The sequence below is a fragment of the Danio rerio genome, chromosome 11, assembly GCF_052040795.2.
Source record: "Danio rerio strain M-AB ecotype USA chromosome 11, GRCz13ab, whole genome shotgun sequence".
Taxonomy (NCBI): Eukaryota; Metazoa; Chordata; class Actinopteri; order Cypriniformes; family Danionidae; genus Danio; species Danio rerio.
The window spans coordinates 33,740,483-33,752,856 of record NC_141031.1 but is presented as its reverse complement, the minus strand read 5'-3'; the positions used below and the strand labels follow the sequence as shown (position 1 = coordinate 33,752,856).

General features: G+C 36.4%; 1 protein-coding gene across 38 annotated transcripts in view; it reads right to left on the bottom strand.

Annotated features, from left to right (window-relative positions):
• cacna1ab (calcium voltage-gated channel subunit alpha1 Ab) overlaps positions 1 to 12,374 on the bottom strand; it is a 278,990-nt gene that overhangs the window by 55,104 nt on the left and 211,512 nt on the right. For 27 of the 38 annotated variants that reach the window (XM_087272738.1, XM_087272744.1, XM_087272743.1 and 24 more), the window contains 5 exons: positions 11,651 to 11,716; positions 11,472 to 11,563; positions 9,635 to 9,779; positions 8,937 to 9,064; positions 1,042 to 1,138 (listed from right to left, as the gene is read on the bottom strand). In XM_087272738.1, the coding sequence (XP_087128864.1) occupies positions 1,042 to 1,138; positions 8,937 to 9,064; positions 9,635 to 9,779; positions 11,472 to 11,563; positions 11,651 to 11,716 (528 nt within the window). Of the gene's footprint in view, positions 1 to 19; positions 117 to 1,041; positions 1,139 to 8,936; positions 9,065 to 9,634; positions 9,780 to 11,471; positions 11,564 to 11,650; positions 11,717 to 12,374 lie in introns of all 38 variants that reach the window. The other 11 variants (XM_087272708.1, XM_087272723.1, XM_087272722.1 and 8 more) reach the window with 2 other exon arrangements.

Below are 12,374 nucleotides of genomic sequence, written 5' to 3'. Positions count from 1 at the left end.
GCGGGCTGCTGCCGCTAACCTTGTAGGCGACCCGAGCAGGGCACCTCTTCCCCAGGCCTAGCGGAGGACACATGTGCCTGAGCATCTCATACATATCACTGTAACTGATCCTGCCGCTGTAAGGGAGTAGTGGGGGTGGGAGGGGAGGGGTGAGACCCCGGAAATTAATTGAGGAGAACGGGGGTTAAAAAAAATAAGACAACGGACAAATTAAACGAAACAATGAAAGGGGGAAAAGGACATCATGGAACAAACCGGAGTATGGTGGGATTGAAACCAAAAAAAAAAAGAAGGAAGAAGGAGGAGGAAATAAGAACGGCAAGAAAGAAAAACAAAGACACATAGGTTATTGTTTTGGTCTGGGCGAGGGGCGGGGTTTTGAGAGCGTGAGAGCTCTTGATAGGCTGGAGGTTAGACAGGAGGAGGGGAAGCTGTTTTTTTAGTCCTAGTAAAAACACTGTTCTATGCGATCGTGGGACGGTCCCATAGAACTGCAGTGGGGCTTCAAACAGGCAAAGAAAAGCTCCGCTGCTTGGTGGTGAACTATGGCAGTCACGTCAATGCAGTCCTCTGATCCCCAACCCTCACTTCGTCCCCAAACAAGAACAATGCACACTGTTACACCCAGTTTGCCAAGGCATGGTTCAACAGCAAGCAGAAAGAAAACAAAAAAGAACAAAATGGCTGATTCATTTCATTGTTTGTTATTGTTTTGCTTTTTTTTCTTTATTGACTGTTAAGGGTGATTCATTCCACAAAGAGATTGGTACAGACTTAGCTGTCGGTGGCAGTGCACGTCATGCTTCTAAAAAGGTGTCTGCATTGTCCCGCACATTCTCATTTGTCATATCAGAATGCATATAGAGATGGCGAACAAAATAACAAGAATGAATTTTAAGTGAAAGAAGAAAAAACTGTGAAGAAGAGTAAAAACAAACAAATAAAATAAAGGGAAAAAAAACTTAAAAAAAGAAAAGCAACATTCATTCCAGTCTTCAATGCGAGCAGGTGCTTAAGTTTTTTGTTTAGTAGGATCCAAACCTTGCAGGCCACCCTATGAGGACATTTCTTGCCTAAGCCCAGCGGGGGGTCGATAACCCGCAATAAACTGTACATATCCTTATAATGAATGCGCCCGCTGCAAGAAGAATACAGGGAGGTTAGAGAGGGGGCACACACAGGTAGAGAGAGAGAAGAAACAGAGCCAGAAAGCCAAAGAAGAGGTGAAGAGGAGAAAAAGAGGAAGAGAAGCACAAAGAACAATAGAATAAAAGCACACATATCCATTGACAAATCACAGACCAAACCCATTGAGGCTTATCCACTGCCTCAAATCAATACAAAAACCAGATCATTCAAAGAACAGCCCAGCCGATTTTAGGCTCATAAACATGTTCAGATCATCTGAACGACTGCAATCTCCCTGGGGTGGACCCTTTTCACAAATCTCATTTTAAGTTCACATTTAAACCACAGTTTAAATTATTATATGTTTTTGTTTAATGATTGGAACCTTTGAATGACAGTATGCGGTCTTTAAAAAATAAGATCTGAAAGTAACATTAAAACTGCAGATTACGAAGAGTGAATGTGAAGAACAAGCAGTGCTTATTCCAAAATCGAGCATTACAATATTTTTTTGTTTAAAAATAAACTATTACGAAATAATATATCTATAAGCAGTGTTGGGGAAAGTTTTGAAAGTAATGCATTACAATATTGAGTTACTCCCCCAAACAGTAACTTGTTGCATTACTTAGTTACTTTCAATGGTAACTTATGCGTTACATTACTTTTGAGTTACTTTTTATTACATGGCTGAGGCTTGATCTCTTTCAGAACTTATTTTTCTTTCTTACTTTGAATAAAGAAGGTAACAACGCAGGGCTGGGTGATATGGGCAAAAAATCATATGGCTGTATTTTTAGGAGGAATGACTGTATACGATATATATCCGGTATTTTCCCATAAATGATTACTTGAGAGTCAAAGCCTTTATTAAAACTTTAATAAACAGTTTTTGAGCAAAATGTAATTTAAACGCAGGGATTTCCCTCACTGTTATTATCATCATCATTATAATTATAATGATTCTTATATTGTTTATATCACATCTTCTAGCTAAGGGGCTAAAATAAATAAATCAATTAAACAGAATAAATAAATAAATAAGTACACTGATTAGAACATGATCAGAATTGAGGTCAATATGCAATAACAAACCAGAAAGCAGAGCTAAATGTGTTATAACGCAAATGTAAAGAAGAGACCGTCTTGTAATAAATGCTGAACTTATAATCAGTGAATATGAGGTGGTTTCACTTTCGAAATGCGATATAAATTCCTCCCATTTTGGCGTTTTTAATTCTTTTGAACACAATCAGGTGCTGCTTGTCAAATTGACAAGGCTTCTATGTTTGTTCTTGCTGTCAATTGTGAAGGAAATGATCGATAAAAGGTTACTGATAAACCGTTGTGAAAGCTGCAGACGCTGTGTGACGCATGTGCACGCGAGGGGGAGTCAGATTTGTCCGGGGAGTCAGATTACGATACAACAGCGGCACTGCATGTTCCTCCATTTTTTAGTTCATTAGTTCATTTTTAACAATTCTTCTGTATGACTCAGGGAGTGAATCATTCATTTGCACATGTGCACATTTGTGCAAGTGGAGCTTGCGTGCTGCCTTGGTGTGGTCTGTTTCGCTCAGAATGTGCCTCAAACCATATTGGTATGAAAGATATTAGATAATCCCGCATCGTGTTGGAGAATCATATCGATAAATCCCCAGAACTCGATATACCACCCAGCCCTAGTATAACCAACCCCTTCATTAACCTTAAAAACATGTTTTTAAATATATTTTAGGATAATGTTACCTGAGAACTTCCTAACCACAGAGCTATACATGCTGTATATGCAGACTATTGAAATTGTAAAGCAATGTGTTTGCTACTTTTGCCCTTTTGGTCTTAAGTAAAATCACTGTCTATTGAGACTATAATCCCCTTTTCCTTTTCTTCGATGCATTCAAAATAACATACACATTCTCTCATTGACTAAAATATTAATTGTGACGACTTTAATTTTAATTCAGCATTTTTTTTTTTTTTGCCACTTTTCCAAGGCCGGGTAGCAGGGGCAGCAGTCTTAGGAGAGAACCCCAGACTTCCCTCTCCCCAAACACTTCCTCCAGCTCCTCCAGGGGGATCCCGAGGTGTTCTCAGGCCAGCTGAGAGACATAGTCCCTCCAGCGTGTCCTGGGTCGTCTCCGAGACCTCCTCCCAGTGGGACATGCCTGGAACAGCTCCCTAGGTAGGCGTCCAGGAGGCATCCAAAACAGATGCCTGAGCCACCTCAGCTGACTTCTCTCGATGTGGAAGAGCAGCGGCTCTACTCCGAGCTCCTCCCGGGTGTCAGAGCTCCTCACCCTAACCATAGGAGTGCACCCTGCCATTTATTTTTTTTAAATCTAATTATTTTAACTAAAATTTTCAAAAAAGTAACTCAAATATTATTACTTTTTTTTTTTTTTAAGTAATGCGTTACTTTACTCGTTAAAAGTAATATTATATGTAACTTGTTTTACTTGTAATGCATTACCCGAACATTGGCAATAGGTACACCTAAAGGCAAAATTTGCCCTCCTGTGAATTTATTTAAAAAAAAAAAAAAAGATAATTTTGTCTTCAACTGTATTTAAAATACCTATATCTGGACTTTAGAATTGCTTTTAGTTCACAGCCATGGAACTAGCTTTAAAACAGTAGTTCATAATGCTTCATTCATTTGTAGTAACACTGTATAGTAGTTTGTAACATCTGTAACACTGTACAGTTCACTTTCATTCACATTCATTTCATTTTTCCTCCCTTGAACACAGCCCACAAGCCTTCATTAAAAGTGCTCTAAAACAATCCAATATTTTGCTTTGTGGCACGATATTTGAAGTGTCCTGAATCCGGTCGCACACAAGATGAGAAGTGCGTTGTCCATAATTCCAAATCAAGTCAATTCAGCAGCATACGGATGTATGTACATCTATCAATGCTTATTATTTTTAGTTTTTCACCCATGCAGGCCCATACTCTCACAATCTTATCTAAATAGACAATCAATTCTAAACATTTGAGAATCAATTCAGAATCTTTAGTGAAACAATTGCGATGCACTGATGGATTGACTTTTATCTCCCATTCCTAATGTTGTCAAATCAAATCTCCAAGGAATCAAATTCCAATTCTTCACTTTAAAAGATAAATCAAAGTCTTCATTACTAATTTGAACACCTGCTCTGAATGTTATCACTCGATTGAATGGGTATTATCAGTGGTTATCAGCTGATAAATATGGGCCAGTAGGGACCTTCTGCACCTACTGGTAGCTCTGAAGGCTGTTATCATCCATCCACATGGTTGATCAGCTACACTAATAGAGAAGACTCCAGATTCAGATCTGTTTTTACAATGACGGTTGGGTTTAAGGTTGGGGTAGGGGTAACCGTTAATAAAATACAATTCATGGGAAGTTTAATAAATAATTTAAATAATTCTTGTTAACTTCCAGCCCCAGCCATATGTGATCTATAGCTGATTAATCAAGTTGATGGATGATAACAGCCTTGTGATCCAACCAGTAGGTTTAGAAGGCCCCTACTGGCCCATATCTATCAGCTGACAACCACTGATAATGCCAATTCAATCGAGTGATAACATTCAAATCGGCTGATTTGAAAACATTATTTTCAGCAGTAATGAAAGTTACATTTGCAAGAGTATTATGGGAGAGCGATCAACTGAGAGTGTGACTACTTTCATTCTTCAGATCATTCATATGCATTAAAAATCTGCTGAGGAAAGCTAAATCTGTGTCTTAGCAGCTTTTCAATGGTTATTAAGATTTAGTTTCTATTTATTTGATATAAATAGAAATATATAATAAATATGCATGTACAGGCATGCTATCCATCCATTATCCAAAGCTGTAAATGTGAAAAGGGACCAACATCAAAACATGCATGTCAGGATTATGGTGCAGCAAACCCCAGCTATGCATGTGTTGTATAAAATTACCAAATGCAGAGAAAAGAAAGAAAGAAATTGGCGAGGCTGTCCTCGAATGATCTTTAGTGCTGTTCTGAATCCTCCCCCATCACGGTGCAGAGTAAATGAATCCACCGGTATGACCGTGCACATGAGAGGCTCTCTCATCTAGGCGAGTCCAATGACTTAATTGAACTGCATACAGTGACAGCTACGTGGGCTTTACCAGGCAAAATACATGAGGTGTATTTTGTTAACGTTTGTATGCAGTGGCAAGTACAGAAATAAGCTGCGACAGCTTGTCTGTGAAGATGTTTGCCATGCACACCTGAGCCATAGAGATGGGAGAATTAAGTCATTGTGAAGTCAGAATCTGCCATGCACAGGGTCTCACTTTCAGTCTCTCTTTTAAATCACTTGCTCAGTTTCTTCGTATACACACTCATTCATTGTTTGTCTTGTTAAGCAGATTATCTCTCAATCAATTCTTGCATTATTAAAATCGAAACTTTTCCACAGTTGTTGGCACATATATTCATTTTAAAGATTAGAAAAGGTGATTTTTACAAATGTTTAAAATGATGTACTTACTGTATACTGCAATATTATTATTATTTTTTGACTGAAGTATTCGTTCAAATCAGGATTGTGCAAAATTCAGAATTGAAAAACTGCTTTGGTTTCATATCATGAGATGGACTGAGTAATTTGAGCACCTTCATCTGTCTATCTATCTATCTATCTATCTATCTATCTATCTATCTATCTATCTATCTATCTATCTATCTATCTATCTATCTATCTATCTATCTATCTATCTATCTATCCATCCATCCATCCATCCATCCATCCATCCATCCATCCATCCATCCATCCATCCAAGAATTATTTGTTTCATCCATCCAAGAATTATTTGTTTTATCCATGTATTCATTCATTTATCCTTCCATCCTTTCATTTTTCCATTAATCCAATCCATAATTTATCCATCTGAGAATATTTTAGTTTCATTTATCCATCCATCCATCCATCAACCCATCCATCCATGCATTAATCCATCCATCTTTTATTCATTCGGACATCCATACATCCATCCATACATCCATCCATACATCCATCCATCCATCCATCCATCTGAGAATTAGTTGTTTCATTCATTTATCCTTAAATCTTTAAATTTTTCCATTCATCCAATCCAACATTCATCCATCTGAAAATATATTTGTTTCATTCATCCATCCACCAACTCATCCATCCGTCCATCCATCCATATCTTATTCATTCTGACATCTATCCATCCATCCATCCATTCATCCATCCATCCAAGAATTACTTTTTCATGCGCTCATCATCCATACATCTTTTAATTTGTCTATCCATCCAATCCACAATCCATTTATCTGAGAATATTTTAGTTTAATCCTTCCAATCCACCATTTATCCATCTGAGAATAATTTTGTTTTATCCATCCATCCATTTGCCCATCCACCCATTTATCCATCCATCCATACATTATTTATTCATCCATACATTTTCTCAATACATCTTTTCATTCTTTCATTCATACAATCCACCATCCATTCATCCATCCATCCAAGAATATTTTTGTTCCATCCTTTATTTATTTGTCCATCCATCCATCCATCCATCCATCCATCCATCCATCCATCCATCCATCCATCAATTCTACATCTTGTTTGGTACCTCAACTCAAATTCAGAAATTGATCTAAAAAATAAAAATAAATAAAAATAAACAAATCAATTCTGAATGGCGCATCACCCTGGTTGAAACCGTAAACCTTTTTTTGCTGAATCCCTGTTTGGTGCACGAACAGAGCAAACGTGGTCACTCAGTGCCCCATTTTCAGGTTCAGACTGTCTCCATGGGCTCCAGCAGAACAGCACTCGAGGATGACCAAAGCACTGGGACGGGGGAACTGGGAGACACTACTGATTGGGCAGAGTTGGTACAATCGGACTCTACATATGTAACACGATATCAAATAGGCAGGAGGGATATAAAGACAAATACTGGGCATTAGAGTTTAAAATACATTAACTGAGACAGGGCCTTATCTTGAGTGATCACGTACAGTGTAGTGGGATATTCTGCTGATGTTTTCAGTAACAAAAGACGTGAGCGCTATGGAGAAGAATCACTTTTTTAGGTTAGTTTGTCTGCACTAGGGCTGGGCAATTTTTTGTGAATTTATTCCATTTTTTAGTTTAAATTAATTTAAAGTGAGCACATGTAATTAGATTTGAGTGTATGTTCTTTGAAGGAGCTAAAGGAACACATCTCTGATCATGAAAATGTTATTAATACAGATTTATTTCACATTAAAAACATAATGGGGAAAGTAGTAGAACTGGAAAAAAGACAATTGAACTGGATCACAGCGTGTTTTGATGCATGTTTGTTCACCAAATTTGGATTTGAAGCTGTTATCTAAAACTGAATGTCTTCATTTTGGCTTTGAAATATTTAGTATTTTTCATGTTTGATGTTATTTTTAAATATATAGAAATGTTTAAGATTACGTTTCATATTGATATTTTAAGTGACGTTTCACAAACTAGTTTTGAGAGGAGCACATGATATGATTGATAACGGCTGGTCCCCTAGCCGTAATCATTAGCAAGCCAATCAGATCATTCCAAACTCAACATAAATATCCTGTCTAATGGCGCAGTCACACTAGAGTTTGAGCTTTCTGTTGCGCAGCGCTGCCAAAAGGAGTGGAATTAAACAAGATGATTCGGTATTTAAAAAAGCGAGCGATTGCTCCATATTTTACATTTTTGTCGAGAAAGGTCACGTGTTCTTCTTCAATTGGTATCACACAGTCAAGTGATGCGATTTCGCAAGTCAGAGTTCACAAAGATTGAACTTTGCAAGGCAGAAAACTGGAAAACCGGTCTGACACAATCGCGTGCTTATGAATGGAAGTCTATGAGGAGAAAAGTCCAGTGTGTCTGCAGCTTAACTTTACTCCCTTATCTTCATTTTAATCCCCCCAAATCAACCCTATCTCCCTCCTCCTATTTCTAGATTAATCCAGAATTGGGTGACACGGTGGCTCAGTGGCTAGCACTGTTGCGTCACAGCAAGAAGATTGCCGGTTCTAGTCCCAGCTGGGCCAACTGGCATTTCTGTGTGGAGTTTACATGTTCTCTGCATGCTAGCGTGGGTTTCCCAAGGGTACTCTGGTTACTTCCCACAGTCCAAAGAAATGTGACATAAGTGAATTAAATAAACCAAGAGGAACAGTATATGAGTACTTTAGTACTGAGTTTTCACCACATAGGTATAAGCTGGTGTGGTTGCTGGTTTATTCCTCTAGGACTGCCCCCGATAATCAAGGAATAAGTCGAATGAATTCGGGGAGCTCTCAAGAACTACCTGATCTTGTACCCCCATACACGCTCAGTAACCAGGTTTGAGCCTTGGGCTCAATTATCTCTAAGCTCAGGGTTCTCTCCTGGGACAGCATGCCAAACCTGCTAACATTATCAAGCAATATCTAAGTGTAAACACTTGAAGCATTTTTTTTCGCAAAGACACTTAACCGATTTTGTTTTATATTTGCACCAATGGACACTTAATGGTGTACTTATTGATTAGTTTTAAAAAAGGTGATCTTGAATCTGTCAAATGTTCTGAAACATGTTTTATATATTGCCCAACCCTAGTCTGCACAAAATTCTCAGTTATAAGACAATCTTTAGAATGTTATGATAGTTGTTAGTTTGCAGTTAAACCGTTCTTTTTAATTAAGTGTTGCAGCAGAGTTAGGTTTTACAATTAACAAGTGAAAATCAATGGCTGCATGTGTGCCTAAAAGAATAAAAGGGTCTTTTTAAAATGTGTGTGTGAGGAAAGTGCCACTCACCAGGCTGCGGGGTCGTACTCTGCCCATATCCTGACATACTCATCCAAATGATGCGGACCCAGGATGGAGGAGTCCCTGGTCAAGTACTCAAAGTTATCCATGATGACAGCCACAAAAAGATTCAGCATCTAAACACAGAAAGAGAACTCGTCATGCCTAAATCTTCATGTAAATCCTACTTAATCAATCATATACAAAAAATAATAAAAGATCAAATAATACGGAACATTATAGGCCCAATGAATTGAGCACACATGCTTATGCCCCATTCACACGGGATGTCAGCGTCAATGCTTCCCATTCACTTTGAATGGGTGACGTCAGGCAATGCCGAACGACATTTTGGATCCATCGGCGCTGCTTCAAAGGCATTTCTCTCTGCGGAAGTTGGGGCTAGCTCAACTTTTCAAGCGCCTTCAGAAGCGTCAGCCAATCAGATTGCTGTATGCAAATACACCAGCTAGACAGTGGCCTATTGCTGACTGAATTTCATTGGCTGACACTGCTATGATGATCACGTTAGCCCCAACTTTAGACACGCCCTCAGTCAAGTGTTGGCGCTGAAGCCCCTTGTGAATGGGGCGTTATAGATAACCTCAAGACTAATATAATGATACTAACGCCCAAATAATCTTGAATGCTGATTTCAGGGGACCTTTAAAGTAAGGGGTAAAGAAACAAGCAGAGGCTGTTCTCACCAGGAACGAACAGAGAAAGATGAAAGAGACGAAGTATGCATAGGCCACATTGCTGCCACATTCTGATCCAACCTCCTCCGGCTCACAGGGCATTCCTCCCAGACATGACAGCATGATATCATGCCACGCCTCGCCCGTGGCACTCCTGTTACCAACACACACAAAAAGAGCTTCCACTGAAAAGAGCTGACATAAAATCAAATATATGTTGAATGATCAGTTTCATATGAGGATTTCAAGTCAGCATGAACCAGAAGTTTCTGCTCATTTTTATTTTATTATGACGACGTATTTCCAGCTGAAATGTAATATTAAGTAGGGGGTGGGGTTTTATCTTTGGCCTCCTCCTCTCATCTTTCACTCACAGCAAATAATTAATTGAAGGGACGTGGCTAAGCATATTTCAGCCAATCCATCAAACTAACATCCTCAGAGAAGGACTGCTGTTTCAGAGATAGATGGTTCGATTTTGATTAAAGATAACTAAAACTTTTTTTGTGGATAAAATTGAATGGATTAATCTTAAGACTGAAAATGGCTTAAGAGTAATTCTAAATTACCAAAATAAAATAAGAAAAATAAATAAACAAATAAATAAACAAATAATAATTATATATAATAAAAATATATTTATAAAAATTCTATATATATATGATGTTTACCAGAGCAAGAAATTTTTCACAGTGTTTACTATATTTTTTTTTTTCGGAGAAAGTTTTATTTTAATTTGCTTTATTTTGGCTAGAATAAAAACAGTTTTACATTTTTTAAACCATTTTAATAGAGGTGAGAAACTACCTAGTGTAGGTTAAGTTTGGTTACGATTATCATGCCATCGATTCAATTCAATTCGAAATCTCGGTGCATCGACGATGCATTGACCATGCTTTTCGTAAACAATTTGATATTTTACAAGATTTCTTGTATTAAAATGTATATTTTAAATACATTTTATTTGCATTTGTAATACAATTTTCTCCTTTAATACAAGCAGTCAGATATTTGTACTGTACCTTTATTTTGCCTCTGAAAGAAAACACTCTTTTTGAATGCATCAAACAACACTCAACGACATGCACAGAACAACACGAGTATTTATAGCAAATAAACAAACGTAAATATTATCCTGGTTGCTTTTTGAGCGGTCGAGCAAGTTTTTAAATGCCTATGATTGACTCCATGCTCAACAGAAAGACATAGCACATATGAGATAAATGACGTAAGTACATAAGTAACCGGTTACGATTATTACTGAACCAATTCTGATATTGTTTGAGTCTGCATCACGGTGCACAGAAGAAACTATTAATTTTGACACCCCTACATTTTAAGGTCAATATTATTAGCTGAAGAGAAATTGGGGAAAAATATAAAATAATTTTTATTTACCAGGAGGTCTAATAATTCTGACCGTAACATATATATAAATATATATATATATATATATATATATATATATATATATATATATATATATATATATATATATATATATATATATATATATATATATATATATATATATATATATATATATATATATATATATATATACTGTATATAGCTGTATAAATATTGCAGATATTTAATATAAATGTAAATTGCAAATATATTATACCTTCTTTATAAAAACAAATTAGAAAGGTTTTAAGTATTTCAATTACTACACTTAAACTAAAAGAAATGAAAGCTAAATAAAAATTACAAATTGATATTAAATTTTAGCTTAAATTGTAGTTGCACTAAAATGTAAATTGGAAAAAAAAAATCTATGAATTAACACTACAATCTCATATAGATAACTCTAAACTAACAGTGCGAAAGACAAAGGACTGACCTGAAGAGGAGCATGAGGGCCATGAAGAAGGTTCTGAAGTTGTTGTGTTCATTGATAGCACCTTCGTCATCCAGAGCCAAGTTCCCAAACAGCTAAAGCAGCACAGGGTGAATACAAAACTAATGAGTTCATGGGCATGATTCTTTAAAAATCCAGAGTGATGTTAAAGCTCATTTTACCTGCATGCCAATGATGGCGTAGATGAAAAACAGAATTGCAATGAGCAGGCATACATATGGCAGAGCCTGTGAACGGCAGAGAGAAAGAGAATGGAAATAGTAAGATATCAGACAGAATTGTGTTTTTATAAATATGAACAAATATGTCACTATACATTTATTATAACAGTTACAAATCTAAAATTTGTCACAAAGACATGTACAACAAGAAATGTGTTGAAGTATCCAATAAACTATAATACAAAATGCAGATTACTTTGTTCTGTTGTAAATTATTTGATAATTTTGACAGAATATATGAATTGAACTAACATCATTTGAAATAATGACTTCAAAACCGCTTAAAAATGGTAAACAAAGCTGAATAGAAAAATAAATGATTAGAAGATATTAAGGAAATATCTGAATGTTTTGTTTGTAAAAAAAAAATTGCAAATACTTTGTCTTATTCCTTTAAAAAAATTAATTTGACCTTAGAACCAGCATGAAGGTTTTAGAGCAAAAATGGTTTGCAAATACCGCCTTGCTGGAAAAAAAAAAAAAAAAAAACGTAAATGCTTAAATTTAAGGACTATCATTACTACACTTAAATTCTATAAAAAAAAGAAAGAAAAAAGTTAAATAAAAATATACTTGGGTTTAGTTTTAAAATATTGGATTATTTTGAATGAATATATGAATTTAACTTATTGCAATTTACAAGTGGCTATTATTTGCGAATTAC